The sequence below is a fragment of the Tetrahymena thermophila genome, assembly GCF_000189635.1.
Source record: "Tetrahymena thermophila SB210 genomic scaffold scf_8254754, whole genome shotgun sequence".
NCBI lineage: Eukaryota > Ciliophora > Oligohymenophorea > Hymenostomatida > Tetrahymenidae > Tetrahymena > Tetrahymena thermophila.
Genome location: NW_002476514.1, coordinates 15,581 through 34,749, shown reverse-complemented (window position 1 = coordinate 34,749; position 19,169 = coordinate 15,581). Strand labels below are relative to the sequence as shown.

General features: G+C 21.9%; 6 protein-coding genes across 6 annotated transcripts; 4 read left to right on the top strand and 2 right to left on the bottom strand. All coding sequences in view use genetic code 6, as the record gives it.

Annotated features, from left to right (window-relative positions):
• Positions 1–3,186: 3,186 nt before the first annotated feature.
• TTHERM_00602910 (hypothetical protein) lies at positions 3,187–6,336 on the top strand (the record flags this gene model as incomplete). The annotated part of the gene is made up of 3 exons (XM_001010526.3): positions 3,187–3,579; positions 3,726–4,256; positions 4,945–6,336. The coding sequence occupies 3 exons, from the start codon at positions 3,187–3,189 to the stop codon at positions 6,334–6,336; spliced, it is 2,316 nt and encodes a 771-aa protein (XP_001010526.2).
• A 1,240-nt stretch (positions 6,337–7,576) lies between these two features.
• Positions 7,577–8,684, bottom strand: TTHERM_00602900 (cell surface immobilization antigen; the record flags this gene model as incomplete). The annotated part of the gene is made up of 2 exons (XM_001010525.2): positions 7,577–8,489; positions 8,680–8,684. 2 exons carry the CDS (start codon positions 8,682–8,684, stop codon positions 7,577–7,579), a joined length of 918 nt encoding a protein of 305 aa, XP_001010525.2.
• A 196-nt stretch (positions 8,685–8,880) lies between these two features.
• Positions 8,881–9,036, top strand: TTHERM_00602890 (hypothetical protein; the record flags this gene model as incomplete). Its single annotated transcript, XM_001010524.2, has 1 exon — positions 8,881–9,036. The coding sequence occupies one exon, from the start codon at positions 8,881–8,883 to the stop codon at positions 9,034–9,036; it is 156 nt and encodes a 51-aa protein (XP_001010524.2).
• Positions 9,037–11,086: 2,050 nt separating this feature from the next.
• Positions 11,087–13,171, bottom strand: TTHERM_00602880 (cyclic nucleotide-binding domain protein; the record flags this gene model as incomplete). The annotated part of the gene is made up of 5 exons (XM_001010523.3): positions 11,087–11,297; positions 11,522–11,868; positions 11,913–12,021; positions 12,068–12,220; positions 12,306–13,171. The coding sequence occupies 5 exons, from the start codon at positions 13,169–13,171 to the stop codon at positions 11,087–11,089; spliced, it is 1,686 nt and encodes a 561-aa protein (XP_001010523.2).
• Positions 13,172–15,824: 2,653 nt separating this feature from the next.
• Positions 15,825–16,442, top strand: TTHERM_00602870 (glutathione S-transferase, amine-terminal domain protein; the record flags this gene model as incomplete). The annotated part of the gene is made up of 1 exon (XM_001010522.1): positions 15,825–16,442. The coding sequence occupies one exon, from the start codon at positions 15,825–15,827 to the stop codon at positions 16,440–16,442; it is 618 nt and encodes a 205-aa protein (XP_001010522.1).
• A 1,086-nt stretch (positions 16,443–17,528) lies between these two features.
• TTHERM_00602860 (glutathione S-transferase, amine-terminal domain protein) lies at positions 17,529–18,197 on the top strand (the record flags this gene model as incomplete). Its single annotated transcript, XM_001010521.1, has 1 exon — positions 17,529–18,197. One exon carries the CDS (start codon positions 17,529–17,531, stop codon positions 18,195–18,197), a length of 669 nt encoding a protein of 222 aa, XP_001010521.1.
• Between the last annotated feature and the right edge of the window lie 972 nt (positions 18,198–19,169).

Here is a 19,169-nt window from a genome sequence, read left to right as displayed (position 1 = left end):
TGAATATTTTAAATAAATTCTCTGTCTTAAAATATATTTTATTTTGTTAAATTAAATAAACAAATTATTTTATTAAATAATATACAGTTTTTTTTTATTTAATATTTTTTAGTTTATGTGATTTTAATTCATTCATTGATTCTTCTCCCTTCAAAAATATTTAAAAAGTTTTAAATATTTTTTCATAAAGAAATATATATAACAAACTCACATTTAGTTAAGTATAATATCTATTTATCATAGATTTTCAAGTCTATTTATGATATATATTTTTTTTAAAATGATATTTACAGGATTATAGAAACTGTGAAAAACCTTATTAAATTATAAATTTTTTTCTTTTCAAATTGACTTTGAACTAAACAGTAAAACAGTCTTAATTAAGAGTAATAATAAAATATTTAAAAAGTTATAAATATTTTTTGAAAAGAAATACAACAAACTCACATCTAGTTATCAATAATATCTATTTATCATAGATTTTCAAGTCTATTTATAACATAAATATTTTTTTAAATGATATTTAAAGTATTATACAAACTGTCAAAAACCTTATTAAATTATAAATTTTTTTCTTCTCAAATTTACTTTGAAATAAACAGTAAACCAATCTTAATTAACAATAACAATAAAATAGTTAAAAAGTAATAAATGTTTTTTGAAAGAAATATAACAAATTCACATCTAGTTATTTATAATATCTATTTACAATTGATATTCAAATCTATTTATGATATTTGTTTTTTTTTGAATTATATTTACAATATTATATATATTGTCAAAAACAGTATAAAATTAAATATTTTTTTCTTTTCAACGTTACTTTGAACTAAACAGCAATCTAATCTTAATTAAGTATAAAAGTAAAATATTAAAAAAGTAATAAATGTTTTTTGAAAAGAAATACAACAAATTCACATCTAGTTATGTATAATATCAATTTATAATTGATATTCAAATCCATTTATGATATTTGTTTTTTTTAAAATTATATTTACAGGATTATATATATTGTCAAAAACAATATAAAATATACATTTTTTTCTTTTCAAGCTTACGTATAATTAAAAAAGGGAAGCAATCTTAATTAAGAAAAATAATTAACCTGAAACTGCAGTGAGTGTAACTAAGCTTAAAATTATCTAAAGCTATGAATAGTCAGATTGTTAGTAATATTTTGTTATTTATACTTTCTATTTATAAATAGTATTATTGTTATTTTATTCCTAAAACTCTATAGGTGATTTTTTTATGTTGGAAACCAAACCAACCATGAAAATTTTGTTATGATATTTGGTTTCTGCATACCTTAATTAGTATAATAGCATAATAAGATTTTATATGGGTGATGACTCTGAAATATATTTATGGGATTATAAAACTAGGGTCTCCATTCATTTAAAAATAAGTTTTTCATTCATTTTTTAAATGTAAAATTATTTTTTTCATTTATTTTGAATAGAAAAATAAAAATTAAATCCCCTCTCCATCAATATGTTACAAATAAATTTTTAGCATAACAAAATATGATTCTTAGTAAAAATGCATCTTTGTAATAAAAAAAATAAAAAACAGTTGCTTACAAACAATTTAATTTTAGTAATTTTGTAAAAGAAAGTTTTTAGTGGCTATTATAAGGTATAACAAACAGCAAATTCATCCTTTTAATTAGTAAAGAAAATTCATCTATTAAACATGTCAAATAAATCAGGTTTTTATTTTATGCCAATTCCATTTTAGCTAAAATTTTAAAGATTAGGAATTCAATTTAGTCAAAATGAAATGTTAAATATTTTCAATAATAATATATAAAATAATATAAGATAGTATATTTGCTTTTATTATATTAAAGCGATTTTTTGTAGATATATATTTTTTCTAAGCTGTTGATTACTTGTGGTAAGTTGGTTGAATTAATTTTTAATTTTAATTCCTAAATTCAGAATGAGGGCAAATCTATTTATTTTTCTACCCAATACCCAATGAAGGTTGTTTACACTAAAGGTAGTTGGTTCAAATATTTGTTCAGCTGTATTAAAGATTATATTTACTGTAATAATTGTGCTATTGACAACCATTTCCTTTAACTATTTAACTGTGATTATGTGATTAGAGATATTTTATTGGAGATGAACATAAACAATTTAAAAAACGTAAGAAAAAAACTTTACAAATAATTACATACTCTAAGATAATACGTTAAAATAAAGTTAATAAGTAAATATATGTTTTGCAAAATTCTTTAATTAAAATATTCCTAGTAATTATTAATAAAATTTTTTAAATTTACCACTAATTTATTACAAACAAAATCAGTTTTTTATTACTACAGCAATTTGATTAATACATCATTCTTTCTTTGTTTATTTGCTACAGATATATAGGTAAAAGTGTACTCTAGCTCACCTTTTGGCTTACTCTGATTATATATACACTAGTCGGTTAAATAGCAGAAAAATATATATCAGAATCAGGTCTCGAAAAATATTATTAAAAATTAAGGTATTTAATTCTTTTTAAGTAAATTTAAACCAATTTTTATAAGTAAATTTAAAAAATATAAAAATTGGTTTAAATTTAAGAACAAAATATGAATTATAATAAAATGTTTAAATTATTTTTTATTTTTGAAAAAAATATTTCTATTAGAATTTTAAATAAAAAAGAAATAAAAAACAAAATATGAATTTCTAAATAAAAAATGTTAATTATAAAAAAATTTCTATCTTAAATAAAAAAGAAATAAAGAAAAGTAAACATAGTCTCTTTATTATATTTTTTTTTATTTGTTTGTTTGTTTATTTATTTTTGATAAAGATTTTTGTTCATAAGATAAAAAGAAGTGGTTAGCAAGTATTTATTTATTTTCTTTTCTTAATTAAGAAAAAATGTGATAAAAATGTTGGTTGGTTACTATTAATTTAATTGAGATGCAAATTTCAATTAAATTAGGTAGGAATTTATGATGGATGATATTTTATCTAATGCTTGCTTTTATGCATATAATTTAATTAAATTTTTCAATTTGAATAACAAACAAATAATATTTTTGCGATTAATTATTAATTCATTTGTTTATTTGTTTGCTTATTTGGAGTATTATGTGAAGGATAATTAAATTACAAAAGATTTATTGATATTGTTATTTATTTATTTTTTTAGGTTTTATCCCTACTAAACAAAGAAATGTTTAAGAAGCATTAGATTTTTCTTAATACGGATGACGATTATGAGGAGAAGAGTTAGGCTTCTATGAGCAGTAGCATGTCTGATTATGATGATAATTACATGATTTAACACGGTGGATATATTATAGATAATGAATAGATAAAAGATTACATTAGTGCTAAAAAAAAGCAATTAAATGAAAAGAAGTAAAAAGATGAAACCAGCGAGAGAAAGAAAAGGACTTCTTACTCGCTACCTCACAGATCGTACAACACTACTGTAGAAACAGAAAGCTCTCAAAAGAAAAATTTTGAAAATAGAAATATTAATTAGTATAACTTGGCAGAGATTGGACAAGTTTATGAGTCGAAGTAAGCCTATGAAGATTGGATGAATTAAATATCAAATCAAGTAAAATATCAAAATCATAATTAAATAAATAAAAATGGGATCCATCGATTGAACGATCTATCAATCATAAAATTATTGCAACACAATTAATTAAAATTAAATTGATTTATTTATTTAGGTTTTTATTAGTTTCGTTTAATGAAAAGAAAATGGTGAAAATAGATTTCGATTAGTAGACGACAAAAAAAGCATAAGGTGGAGGAGCTGGTGGGAAGTCTCAAATAAACTCTTTTTTCAATGAAAGAATTGAGAAAATGAACAATCAGCTTTTACATCTGAAAAATAAGATAATAAATGATCAAAAAATGTAGTATTATGCAAATATCAAAAGAAGCGAAGAAAAAACTTAATAAAAGGATCTTCATTAAAAAAAAGCAGATATTTCCTTTCGCAAGCAATTCTCTTTAGACGAAAATTAAAAAAAGCAAAATTAAGAAGAAATTCTAAAGAAATGTGAATAGCCCAAGGGATTCTTTGACTATAAAACATATTTTCACTTTTTGCCAAGCTCAAAGAGTCCAATTCAACGAACCAAAAATCCATTAAATAAAAGTGAGATGCTATCTTCTGCAGATAAAAAAACCCAAAAGTAAAAGCAAGTCAAACAATCAGATTAGTAATAGTAATATATTCAAAACATCAGATAGTATTCCCAAACTCCTAAATAGCCCATCGATGTAAGCCTATAAAATTCATTTATTAATACAATATCAATTTTTTAATCGAATTTATCATTCCCAGATAAAATATTTGCTAATAAAATAAAATATTTTTAGTTTTTTGAAATCAATTCAATTAAATTTTGGTTGATAAATAGTTTTAATTTAGATTATTATTAGAATTTAAAAAGAAATTAAAGTTTAAATAGGAGAGATAAACTCTTTATACAAATATCTTTTAGTTAGTTAATTAGTTAATAGTAAAAATAACAAAGTGTAAAAAAGAGTGATATTATTTTTTTGTTACTCTTACTATTATAAATTACTCTCTATAAAAGGAATGAATCAATAGCAAACAAATTTTAATAGAAAATTTAGAAAAACTTTTAGGATTTGATTAAGATTTAATTAATTGCTTAGAATATTTATTTTGTTATTCCTGGGTTTTAAAATGCAATTTTTATTTAAAATCCACAAAGCAAACATTTTAACGCAATAGATTTTATTTTAACTGCTCTAAGAATGATGATTTATTCTAAATTAATAAGCAATTTCCTATTAATTTATCTTTATAATTATAAAAATTACTCATTTTTTTATTTCAAAAACAAACTTATTTTATGTAGTTAATTTTAAAGTAGAAATTCTCAATAAATAGTTTTTTTGAGCTATTTACATATTTTGAATCTTTTTTTAATGAAAATAGAGAGTCTTTGAAGAGTCTTTTTATCCAAGGAAGAGCACGAGAAAAGAATCTAGTGTTATGTCAAGTTATGATGCTCAGAATTAACAAAATATTAAAGGTGATTCACCTTTAAGCAAAAAACTAATGCACACACTAGATAGAAGACTGCAGTTTTTAAATAAAGTGCAGGTAAAAAGCGATGGACTTGGTAATAATTACACTCCGATGGGTATTGCTGCTCATAATCCAAATTTTAACTTTGGAAGTGTGAACGAAATCTTAAATTACAACGATTCTTCTAGTCTTACCTTTCCTGAAAGGAATTCTCCTGCTTCGAAAAAATTTTAGTCTTTAGATTTTCCTTAGTTTTAGAGTGTAATTTTACCTAGCTTAGGAAATAGAGATAAAAATAACAATCAAAATCCTAATTAAATAAAATAAATACAACAAACATATTCCACGAAAAACTAGATAGAATAAAATAAAAGATTTATTTTAAAAGAAGAATTCTTAGAAGGTTATAGCATAAATGAAAGCTAGATGATGTCTCAGCATTAACAATCAAGTTTCTCCCCTGCTTAAAGAGATAAAAAAAAATTCATGTCTATACACAGTTCTTAAAGAAATCAAAAGAGTCCTCATAGTAGCAGCAAAAAAACTACTCATACTCCTTAATATCAAAATAATTCTTAGTTAATTTAAAACAATAACAGCTATGACCAATCAATTTGTTATATTGATCAAAATCATAATTCAACTTTAAGCTTAAACTACCAGGGAAAACCACTAGATGCTAATTAAGTAAAGCAAATACCTTAGGTAATCAATGAGTTGTCAACAATAATAGATGGTACTTTTAAGGAAGGCAAGAAATTTGATGATCCTCAAGTACTTAGTGTATTCTATAAAAGTATCAGACAAATTATAGAAATGGATTTATCGCATTTGGAAGAATTGAAATTAGACAAAAACAATAAAAATAAACTTCATTAGTTTAATGAAAAAATTAAAACATTAAAAGATAAATTGTAGAAATTAATTGGTGTCCAATTATAAATAGAAAAAACAATACTCATTAATGATGAAATGCTCCAAAGCTAAAAAAGGCTTATTAAAATAAAGAAATCCTATGACAAAACATTGGACAATATAGATTTTTTTATGTAAATTTTAGAGCAATATGACTACCCTGAGTCTAACACATCTATGGTCATGCTTAAAATGAAGCAAAATGAGTTCAAAGAACTAATTGACTTGCAGCACTAAAGTGCCAGTGAATATAGAGAATGCATGCTTGACCCTTCTAATCCAGCAAACAGCATAACTGCTTATAGATATGACAGAATTAGGAAAATTAAAGAGTTCATCAAATAAAAAAAGATCAGAAATGCATAAAAATTGACCAACTTTTGATTTCAATTTAAAGATTTTTCAAAACAAACTAATTATATATATTAATTAATATTAAATAAAATTAATAAAAAATCTCATAAAATTAATTCATTTATATTTCAAAATATTTTCTAAACTAATTTTCTCATTTTAAGAAAAATCTAAAAATTAGATCAATAATTAATTAATTAATTAACTAATAAATATATTAATAAAAATACTCTATATGTTTGCTTATTTTAAGTATGTACCTATAAATATTATATTAAATCTTAATATATATTATTCATATATCTAACTATCTTTTATCTATCTATTCATCAACTATATATCTATCTATGTATTTAAATAATTATGTATAAATCTAATATTATTTATCTATCTATCTACCAATAAATAAATCTTAAAAATAAATAAAATATAAAGTAAGTTTATATCAAGTCTATTTAAATAAGTAATTATTTTTTGCATTTTCTTTTTTATTATTGTTTTTTAAATATTATTTAATTCATTCATTAAATTTTATAAAAAAATTTATTTTATTGTTTTAAGTGTTGGAATTTACTTTTTTAGCATAAAAAAGATATATATATTAATTAGTATTTATGTTAAAATAGGATTTATAAAAAGAAATAAAAATTAATTAAAAAAAAAAATCTTTCAAAACAAGAAATTTGAATTTTTTACAAATTAAATAACTTTTAAAATCATGTAATATGAAATAAATTAAATAAATCTAAATTCTAAAAAGAATTTTTAATTTCTTAATAATTATAAATTTTAATTTTAGCTATTTTTTGAAAAGTAAACTTTTATAAAGGCTTAATGAAGTATTGAGAATATGCTAAAAGCTATTAGATGATTATAAATACAATATTATCTAAACTTAATGGTATATAAAAATTGTTTATTTTATTGAATTTTTTCTAATATTTTTATTAAATCATGGTGTTATTTTTTTTGGTTTTATTTAGAATTGATTTTTATTTTAATAGATAATTGTTTTTAACAAATAAGTTTATTTCTAAATTTTAAGGATACTTGTTATAACTCTGAAAATTATCAAAATAAAGAGTTAATTTTTTATTTTAAAATTTAATATGTTTCTGTTAAATCATTTATTTTGAAATTAAAATTCTTATCTATATTAAAATGATAGTTTTACACATATTTTAATCAAACTAGTACGTACAAATAAAAATATACCAACAATCAAAAAGTGAAATTTTAAATTCTAAATTTTTGTTTGAAACTTGAAAAATCAAATTAAAAAAGTAGATAAAACTAATAAAATGCTAACAAAGATCTAACTACTGAAAGTACTAGCAGTATTAGCATTACTAACAGCCTTTGTAACTTGACATTTAGAACCATCAGCAGAGGCATATTGGTCAGCATTAGCAGTAGTACCATTGCAGATACCACAGTCAGTATCAGTCCATTTATTTGTACTTCTGGTAGTCTGGTTGCATGAATATGAAGCACCTACACAAGAAGAACCAGCAGTATTAGCAAAATTAGTTTTAGCTTTGGAAATTATTGCACATGCATTAAAATTTGCATCAGTCCATGCTGAAGTTATACTAGTACAAGCTGTACATGTAAAACATATCAATGCAGGGGTATTAGGAGTACAAAGGGTGCAATCACCAATGGTCCAAGCAGCACTTCCTCTGGTGGTGCATGAAGCTGAAGCAGCAACACACAAAGAACTATCAGCAGAGGCATATTGAGCAGCATTAGCAGTAGTACCATTGCAGAAATCACAGTCAGTATCATTCCACTTGTTTGTACTTCTGGTAGTTTGGTTGCCTGAAAATGAAGAAGCTACACAAGAAGAACCAGCAGTATTCGCAAAAACTGCACTGCCACCTGCTGCACAAGCATTACAATTTGCATCAGTCCATGCTGAAGTTATACTAGTACAAGCTGTACATGTAGCACCAATCAATGCAGGGGTATTAGGAGTACAAAGGGTGCAATCACCAACAGTCAAATCCATATTTCTTTTTGCATCGGTGCATGAATCAGAAGAAGCAACACAAGAAGTATCATCACCATTAGCATAAATAGCATAAGTTGGAGGAACAGTAGTAGTTGCGCAGATAAAACAATTATTATCATTCCATCCTGAATTTATACTAGTACAAGCTGTATATGAAAAAAAGCTCAATCTATAAGATAATATAGAAATAAATAAAATAAAATGATGTTTAGAGCATACTCTAAAGATATGAAAATCTTTTGTTTACATAGAATATAATAAGAATAAATTTTAAAAAAATTTTTAAGTTAAGAAGAACCAAATTTAAAAAAAAAAAACTACACCGTTTGACCGGTCGGTGAATCTTAACGAGGGAATACTGCATATACCTAAATAAAATATGCTTATAAAAAAAAAAAACTAATATGATTAGAGAATAATTAGAGATTATGATGATAATTACATGATTTAACAAACTTGATATATTATAGATAATTAATAGGTAAAAGATTACATTAGTTCTAAAAAATAGCAATTAAATGAAAATAAGTAAAAAGACGAAAACAAGCGAGATAAAGAAAATGACTTCTTACTCACTACCTCACAGATTGTACAACAGGACTGTTGAAACAGAAAGATCTCAAAAGAAAAATTTGAAAATAGAATTATTAATCAAAATAACATGGCAGATATTGGAAAAGTTTACAAGTAGAAGTAATTCTAAGAAGTTTGGATGAATTAAATATCTAATCAAGTAAAATATATCAAAATCATAAATAAATAAATAAATAAATAAATAAATAAATAAATAAATAAATAAATAAATAAATAAATAAAAATGGGATTGATCTATTGATCTATTAATCTATCAATCAATCAAATAATCATAAAATTATTGCATGAAAATTTATTAAAATTAAATTTATTTATTTATTTAGGCTTTTATTTTTTTCGTTTAATTAAAAGAAAATGGTGAAGATAGATTTCGATAAGTAGACGAAATGAAAAGTATAAGGTGGAAGAGCTGATGGGAAGTCTCAAATAGACTCTTTTTTCAATGAAAGAATTGAGAAAGTAAATAATAAACTTTTACATTTGAAAAATAAAATAATAAATGACCAAAAATACAATATTATGCGAATATCAAAAGAAGCGAAGAAAAAACTTAACAAAAAGATCTCCATTAAAAAAAGCAGATATTTCCATTCGCAAGTTATTCTCTTTTAAAATTAAAAAAAGAAAAATTATGAAGAAATTCTAAAGAAATATGAATATTATATGAGATTTTTGACTAAAAAACATATTTAGCTCAAAGAATCCAATTTAACGAACCTGAGATGCTATCTCCTGCTGATAAAAAAACTTAAAAGAAAGTTAAGCAGTCAGGTTAGTAATAGTAAGTAATAAATTAAAAACATAAGATAGTACTCCCTAACTCCTAAATATCCTATCAAATTCATTTATTAATTCATTATCAATTTTTTAATTGAATTTATCATTTATAGAAAAAATATTTGCTTGCAAAATAAAATATTTTTAGTTTTTTGAAATCTATTCAATTGAATATTGATTGATTGATAAATAATTTTAATTTAGAGATAATTAATTATTCCAATTAGTAATAAAAATCTAAATAATTAGATATAATTAATTAATTTATAAATGTATTAATAAAAATACTCTATTATCTTTGCTTATTTTAAGTACGTATCTATAAATATAATAGTTATCTCTTTATATATATATGTATATGTGTTATTTATATATCTACTATCTTTTATCTATCTATTCATCATCTCTTTATCTATCTACGTATATAAATAATTATGTATCTATCTATCTATTATTTATTTATCTATGTATCTTTCTATCTATTTATCTATGATCTATCTATCTACCAATCAATGAATCTTAAAAATAAATAAAATATAAAGTAAGTTTATATCTAGTCTATTTAAATAAGTATTTATTTTTTGCATTTTCTTTATTTTATTATTAATTTTTGATTATTAGTTAACTCATTAATTAAATTTGATAATATAATTTATTTTACTATTTTAAGTGTTGGAATTTACTTTTTTAGCATAAAAAGATATATTTATTAGTATTTATGTTAAAATAGGATTCAATAATTTTATTTTTGTATTTTGAAGTTTTATTTAAAAAAAATAAAATTGATTTTAGTCAATAAGCTTATTTATTTATTTATTTATTTATTTATTTATTTATTTATTAATTAAACGCAAATAGTTAGAATGAGAAATATAAAATTGACAAATTGAAACGAAGTAAAACATATTTTTTAATAAATTTGTACATTTAATTTTATTTAATAAATTTATTTGGTTAACCTTTAATTATTATTTGTTAAATATTAATTATTCTTATTATTGAATGTAAGAGAAAGAGAAATTTAGGACATTTATTGAAAATTAAAGTGTGAGTGCATATTTTGAAATTGATATAATTAATTTTAAATTTATCTAAAACTAAGCTTAAGTATTCTTTTTTATTTTTAAAACAAAGAATCTGCTTTATTTATTGTGTTAATTAAATTGATATTTTTTCTGTTAAATAAAATTAAGCAATTAAGCAAGACTGTTAAGTTAGGTAGTCATAAAATAAGTATTAAAGCTTAGATTTCTAAATATTTTAAATTATTACTTATTTCTACTCAATTTAAAGTGTATAGTTTTTTTCAGCTAACGAATTCATCTTAAGTTATCATTTTATTGATAAATTGAGTAATTAATTAATTATTTAAGCTCGTTTGTTCACATACTAATTTCAAGAATAAACCATTTGAGGAATATCATTTTTGAATGCAACATTTTACTTAGAGGATTTTTTACTTAAATAGCCTCTTCTAATTAAAGAAAGGAGTTTAGTAAAATCATCTCTTAAATGATCTTTTAAACACTTACACTTTAAAGTTTCTAGATCTTTATCATAAAACTCTAAAATACAAGTTTCGTCGGTTGCCTTGGCTGTTTCTTATCTTTTTATTAATTATCAAATGAAAAAATAATTAATTAAATACAAACAAATATTCTATGTAAAATAAATTCTAAAACTATGAAATTTAGTTAAATTAATTTTTTAAATAAGCTAAAAAAATAATTAACTTAGGTTAATTTATTTTTAAAATATTTTTATTTTACTAAAATTGAAAATTTTATGTAATTTAAAATAAACTCATTAATAAATAAAATAAATAAATACCTTTTATCTTCTTATTTTGTGATAATGTAATCTTCTCCAAATGTGTCGCCCATGATACATTCTTTGTAAATTCCTTCAGCCTTTGTTTTTAGTATGACTCTTCCATATAAAATAATGTAAAAGGAGACTCCTTGACTCTTTTCTGTATAGATGCTTTTTTTGTTAACTTGATACATTTTTCCCACTGTAAGCAGGTGCATACCAGTAAAATATTAAAATTTAGCAAAGAGAGTATTAAATGTCCTTAAATCAGTTAGAAGATCTTTCAGAAACAGTTCATCTCTCTCTGAGAAGTCTTAAGGGATTGTGGCTACTCTCAAGGAGAGTCGATTACATATCTATTAATACTGTATGAACAACTTTAACATTTGTTTATTTTTATAAATTTTACTCTTAATTTATCATATGAGAGGTCTATTGATTTATATACTGCATTCTTTGATGTTAAACTTTTCTTTCTTTTCGTTTATTCTTCATCATTTTGAGTTGTCTGCTAAGTACTTTAATAAAATTAAATATTTATATTAAAAGCATAATAAGATTTACGCTAATGATGACCTGCATCTATCTTTTTGTTTTTTTTTATTGCTTTAATTTATATTATTGCTAGGACTACTTGTCTCCTCAGCAAATGAATATTATCTCTGTCTGCTCATTGATGTCCTGCTTATTCTTTCAGTTGTTACTTTCACAGGCGAACTTTTTTGAATAAATACAAATTAAAATATATTTATAAATTAACTCAAAAATAATTAATTAATTATGAATTTGAAAATAAAATTACTTGCTATTTTTCTGTTATTTTAACTTTTTTGGAGGCATGCTTTTTACATCTGATTGTGTGCTGAGTGTTTTGGTATTAAAATTGTTGTTTGAGTTAGTGTATATTTCAAACAGTTTTTCACTTTTCGGAGACAAAAAATTAATATTGTTAGGCTTATTGTTGACTATTCGAAAGCCTTTGGAGACTGATACAGTCTTATCAGTTGAAGAAATATCTCTTAAATTATCTAATTCAGGAGGTGGTTTCTTTATGGAAGGAAACTTTTTTTAATGCGACCCGTTGCTATTTCCCGTTTGATTGAGTAAAGTGCTAGAATTAATTGACTAAACTGTAGTAAAAACACTCAATCTTTTTAAATTCGGTATATTTTATTGACTAACTGGTTGATCTTATTATTATTACTACTACTACCAATTATTGCTATTTGGATAGTTATTCGTAGAAGAGTTGTTTTTTTGGTATAATTTCTTCACCTTTCGAAGCCCAATATTTTATTGCAGATAATGATTGCGATTTTATCCTTGAATTTCAAAGTTTTCTTCAGACATTTCTGATAGCAAAGCCTTTTCTTCAGCGATATTGAAGAGTGACATTTTATCATTTTTATTTTTATACAAAGTTGTTTAATTTTCATCAAAACTTCTCGACAAAGCGTTGCGAGATGCGTTAGAAGACTTCACTCTTTTTTATGGAAATTTTGCTTGCTGCATGAGCGGCTTTTAATACTCCAAAAAATTCTCTTTAACTTTAGGCTATCTTTTCTTTTGAGTCTTGATATTATCATAATAATAAACATAATGATCAATCAATTTTTCTGATTCTTTATCCAAAGAATAGTTTAAAAAATCATCAGCATTTAGAAACATCAATTCGCAAATGCAATTAATTTATAAACAGTAATATCCAAACCAACCAATTTGGTAAAATTCTCCTTTAAAAATACTTAATTTAACTTAAATTTCCTTCGTTAAAATAGTTTCTATCTATCTATGAATTCTATGAATCAATCAATCTTGCTAGTGATAATTAACTTTTTAATCTTTCAACGAGTATTTTAATTATTAATAATAACAAAGAATGAATGGAAAAGTTAAATCTTTCTTTGGTTTATTATTTTTTTTATTGCTCTATTATATGGCTTAATAATAATCACTAATTAATTAATCGGAAGTTCTAATTAATATTTTGCTCTAAAGAATAAGTTCTAACTATAAGCCAAATATTTTCAAATCCTTAAATTAATTTGTGCTTACAGCTATCATTTCACCAATCAATCTCTCATTATATAGAAAAACATAAAATAAATATGCAAAGAAAGTGATTTATCATAAAAAGTATTTAAATTACAAAATCCAATTAAATATAAATATTAATTTTAAAATAAAAAAATAGATCTAAGATCTTTTTTCCTTTATTTAGCTATTTAATAATTTTAATATTCATTTATTTAATTTATTTTAATTATTTAATCTAATTAAAAAAATTAAATTTTAACAATTTTATGCAAAAAACTATATTTTTAATTATAAAAATATAATCCTTTATTTTGCTTAAGACAGACAGACAAACTTTTTAAATTTGTAAATTTTTAAAATAAAATTTACTTTAAAATTGCTCATCAAAGAATTCAATATTATTTTTTTAAATAAACTGAAAGTGAATCTTAGCAATTATAAATGAATGAATGATTCATTTATCTTACCAATTAAGGATAAGTTTTTAATAGGGGTGGGAAAATAAGCTTTTCAAACAAATCCAAATCAATTTTGTAATTATCCATGATATACTTATGTTTTTATCTATAGGATAAAAATACTGACCCCCGTTAAAATATTAAATAAATAAATTAGTTAATTTTTATATTTTGATTATAAATTTGGCTCTAATAAGCATATTAAATAAAAATAAATTTTGCTATTCAATTAGATATATTTTCTAAAGATTAATGACTCCATATTAAAGAAGATTTATAATAATTAATTAATTGATTTATTTGCTTAATAATTGCTATATTTTTAAATCTAAATTATAATTTAGCCTATTAAAAAGATAATTTAGAAAAGAAAAAAAATAACTAAAATATAAATTAATATAAAAATAAATAAATAAATAAATAAGTTAATTATTTTATCTAGAAATTATTAATTTGAATACTTTTGAAAATCAATCAAAAGCAATTATTAGAAAGAAAGAAAGAAATACTTATATAATTTTTACTTTTTTTATTAAACAATGAATAAATTTTTATATTTAAAAAAAAGTATTTCATAATTAAAAAATATTTATTGATATATAAATATACCTGATTACTCCTTGCTTGCTTTGATTATAAATAAATGATAATTATAAAACCAAATTAGGTATATTAATTACTTTGCTTAGAGTGAAAATAAATAATTTGATTTAGATTAATATACTCAATAAGTAATTAAATAAATAAATAGATAAAATAATTTAATTCTATATTTTAAAATAATTTATTCACTTTAATAAAATAAAAAAACCTGTAAAAATATTAAAATATCTTTTTTATTTTTGCTAATAAATATTTAATATTAATTAAAGAATTTCACTTAGACATAATTAAAGAATATTTATTAATTAATTTGATAGTTAGTTGATTACTTTACTATTCATTATTAAATAAAAAAATAAAACTAGGTCAATTGACTAACTTCTTTAATTTAGAAAGAAAACAAAAATTTGTTTTAGATTTATATCCTTAACATATAAATAGATAGATAAATAAATAAGTTACTTATAATATATGAAATGATGAAATTCATTGTATCAGACAGACTTATAAAACCAATAAAAAATCACATTTTAAAATAATTTATTCATAATTAAATAATATTTATTTTTTTGCTAATTAGTTTTTGTTGATTAATTAATTGTTAAATAAATAAAAAAATTAGGTCTATTTACTTTTTATAATTTAGAGCGAACATAAAAATACGTTTTAGATTATTTAACAAATAAATGAATTACTAATTATATTCGAAACGATGAAATTAACTTTTTCATACAGACTTATTAAAAACAAACCAATAAAAAATATTATTTTTGATTTTTGGTAAAAAATATTTTTATTTTTGATTTTTGGTAAAAAATATTTTTATTTTTGATTAAAATACATAGTAAAATTTTTTTTAATTCTGAAATAATCAATTTTGCAATGTTTGTTTTTCTAAAAAGCTAAAAAAGAATTCATGTTTATTCAGATAAACATGCTAAAATGATTTTATATCTTTTTTAGGCAATACGTAAATTATATTTTAAAAAATTGTTTCATAATTAAAGAAGATTTATTAATTAATTAGTTTATTTGGTTTATTTATGACTTGGTGATAGATAAAAATTAAATAAGGGTTATGATGAATGAATGAATATCTTATTGATTGAATTAATTGAATGAAAGGATTAATCTATCTGTTGAGTTTTCAATAATAAAATCTAATTAATTAATTTGTAAAGGAATCAACTTTTAAAGTAAGTAAGTAAATAAGTAAATCATAAATGAGTGAATTAATTTTGGGATACTGGGGCCTTCCTTTAAAAGGACAACCTATCAGATACTTACTTGAATTAGGCAAGTAGGCTTATTAGGACAAAAAATATTCAAACAAAGATGAGTGGTTTTAGCAAGATAAGTTAAATCTTGGACTCGACTTCCCTAATTTACCTTACATCATTCATGGAGATGTCAAGATGACAGAATCTTAAAATATAGTCGCTTACATCATTGATCTCACTAAGTAAACAAATCTTTTGGGAGCAGATAAAACCAAATTCAAAATTCAAAATATAGTCCTTTTCTGCAACGATTTGATTGGCTCATTCAAGCCCATCAGTATGAAACAAGGCGAAGAAAGAACTTAAGAAATCGAAAAGATATTGCCTAAGATTAAATTATTAGAAAAAGATCTCAATAAAAAGGCCCATTTCTTCAACAACTCTTTAACTTTGGCTGATATCTATGCTTACTGCATTATTGATAATTTCTAACAATTAGGTGGTGACTCCTACAAGCCATTTGAGGAATCATTCAAAGCTTTCTTAGATGCCTTTAGAAGTATTCCCGAAATCAAAGCTTACATCGAGTCTGATCGTTGTACTAGATTCTAATAATAATGAAAATAGATAGATAGATAGATTAAATATTTATGTAAAACTAACTAATAAACAAACAAACAAACAAACAATCAAACTAATATTCACTTTATTTTTTTCATGTTTTGTGTGTTTAGAAATTTATTTCATTTTCAATTATTTCATTCTCTTATTCAACTTAAAAACAAAATAAATATCTTCTATTTATCTAATACTAAGTTAGTTAGTAAGTAAGTAGCATTTAGATTTTATAAATAATAAACCAAATATTTTAAAATACATCAAAACGTTTAAAAATAATAATTGACATGATTGAAAAGAAAATCTTTAAAAATAATCCATTAAAATCATAAAAACGAAGAAAAAAATAAACTAAAATATGAAAAATATCTAAAAACAAATTTGAATCAATGATTTTGATATTTTTTCTAAGAAAAATAGAAAATTAAGCTGAATTCTTTCTACTGCAAAATGTTTAACTGTAAAAATGAAAAGAAATCAGAAAATTAAATGCAAAAAAACATGAAAAGAGAATAAAAAAGATGAAAAACTCTTCATAAACATTTTTAATGTAAGAAAAAAATTAAAAAGTGTTTTTAGTGATTTCTGAAAAATTTAAGAAATCTTCAACCAGCCAGAACAGATAGATTTATTTTATTTCACTAAAATAAATGAAAATTTTAAAAAATCATACAAAAAATAAATGATTTACCAACTAATTTTTTAAAAACTGAGGTTATTAATCACCTTCTGAATTAAATAAATAATTTTTTTTTGTTTTTAAATGATTAATTAAGCGTTTTATTTTCTTAATTTTTTCGTAGAAGAAAATCTGATTTTGACAATTTTTTCAACATACTTAAGTCAATAAATAAGTTATAGCCTTAATTTTATTTATTTACTTATTTTTTATTTATCTACGAACAATTATTTTTCCTTTCTTGTTTGTTTTGATTGATTGATTGATTTGATTCATACTAACTAACTATCTATCTATCTATGTTTGTTTTCAGAAATAAAGAATCTATCAAATTAATTAAAGATCAAACAATTAAATTTTTATCATTTAAAAATAAAAGCAAGTAGCAAGTAAATAAATAAATAAAGTGAATGGGCTGCTCTGGTTCTTCCGCTGTTAAGGATAAAGACTGTATTAATGAAAAGATTGTATTAGGTTATTGGGCTGTACACTTATAAGGTCAACCTGCCAGATACGTCTTAGAATTAGCTGGCATTCCATATGAAGACAGATTATACACCATGTAAAATCGTGCTGACTGGTTCGAAAAAGATAAACAAACTTTGGGTTTTGATTATCCTAACCTTCCTTATATTATTCATGGCGACTTCAAAATTACTGAAAGCCAGAACGTTGTAAATTATGTCATCGAAGTAACCAACCAATAGAAACTTCTAGGTGAAGGTAAGGATAAATACAGAGTCGGTCACGTTAGATATGTCTGTTAAGAAATACTTGGCAAACTTTTTGGAGCAATTATGAAGGAAAATGCTGAAGAGAAATAAAATGCCATCCAAAACGACGTCCTCCCCAAAGCCAGGCTTGTTTAAACCTACCTTGGATCCCAAAATAAATTCTGCAGTGAACTCACTATTGCCGATATCTATGCTTACGTCTTTTTCTTCAACTTAAAAAAGAAAGCTCCTGAAGCCTACGCCGAATTTGCTGCTCAAATCGACCCCTTACTTTAAAACTTCGAAAGCATCCCCAATATTAAAAAATACTAAGAATCTGAACGTTTTGCTAAAATCAACAATTGATAAATTATTAAATAAATATCAAATTAAATATCTATCTATCTATCCGTCCTTCCTTCCTTCCATTTATCTCTCAAAAATAAAGAAAGAAGGAAAGAACAAAAGAAAGAAAGATATAAATCTTGTTAATAATTTTTTACTTATTTATTTATGTTTCTTTATACAGCAGTAATTAGCCTACAAATATGTAATCTACCCAGTAACACATATTTACATAGTTAGTTAGTTATACAAATAATTATAAGAATGAGTAAATCAATAAATAAATAATTTCATTTATTTTTTTATAAATTTATTTTATTATTTATTCATAAAAAACGGTTAAATACTAAAATAATTATCTAATTTTTATGCATATTCAAAGAATTTTGTCTTTAATTTATTAATTTATTTATTTACTTTCATATTTTCATAACAAAAAAAACATTTTGTAAAATTAATTAAAATTTCAACTTTCATGTTTTTTATGTTTAAATAATAAAATATTCTTTTTAATTTTAATATATGTCTCAATAAATAAATAAATATACTTATCTGTTTCTTTTTTTAAATCAAATAAAATTATTTCTTTTATTTGTTTGTAGAATTATATTTTGTTTGATTGAATTTTTATTTTCAAATAAATTATTTCACTAATCAACTATCTGTTAAATATTTGGTAAATAAAAGATAGATAGATAGATAGATAGATAGATAGATAGATAGATGCCTGGGACCATTTGTTAAGAAAGTAAATTTTATTTTTGTAAATAAAAAAAAATTACAAAAAATGATAATGATGTTATTTAATTTAATTGAAGACAAATTTAATAAAACTCTATTTGATAATTATCAAAAATAGTTGAAATAATTTTTGAGATAGATTTTTATATTAACTTTTTTCTTTAATATTCAAAAATCTAAATTTCTTTTTATTTTCTTCTCAGTTGAATATTTGAATATTTATTTATTGAATTAGCTATTTCTAAATAAAAA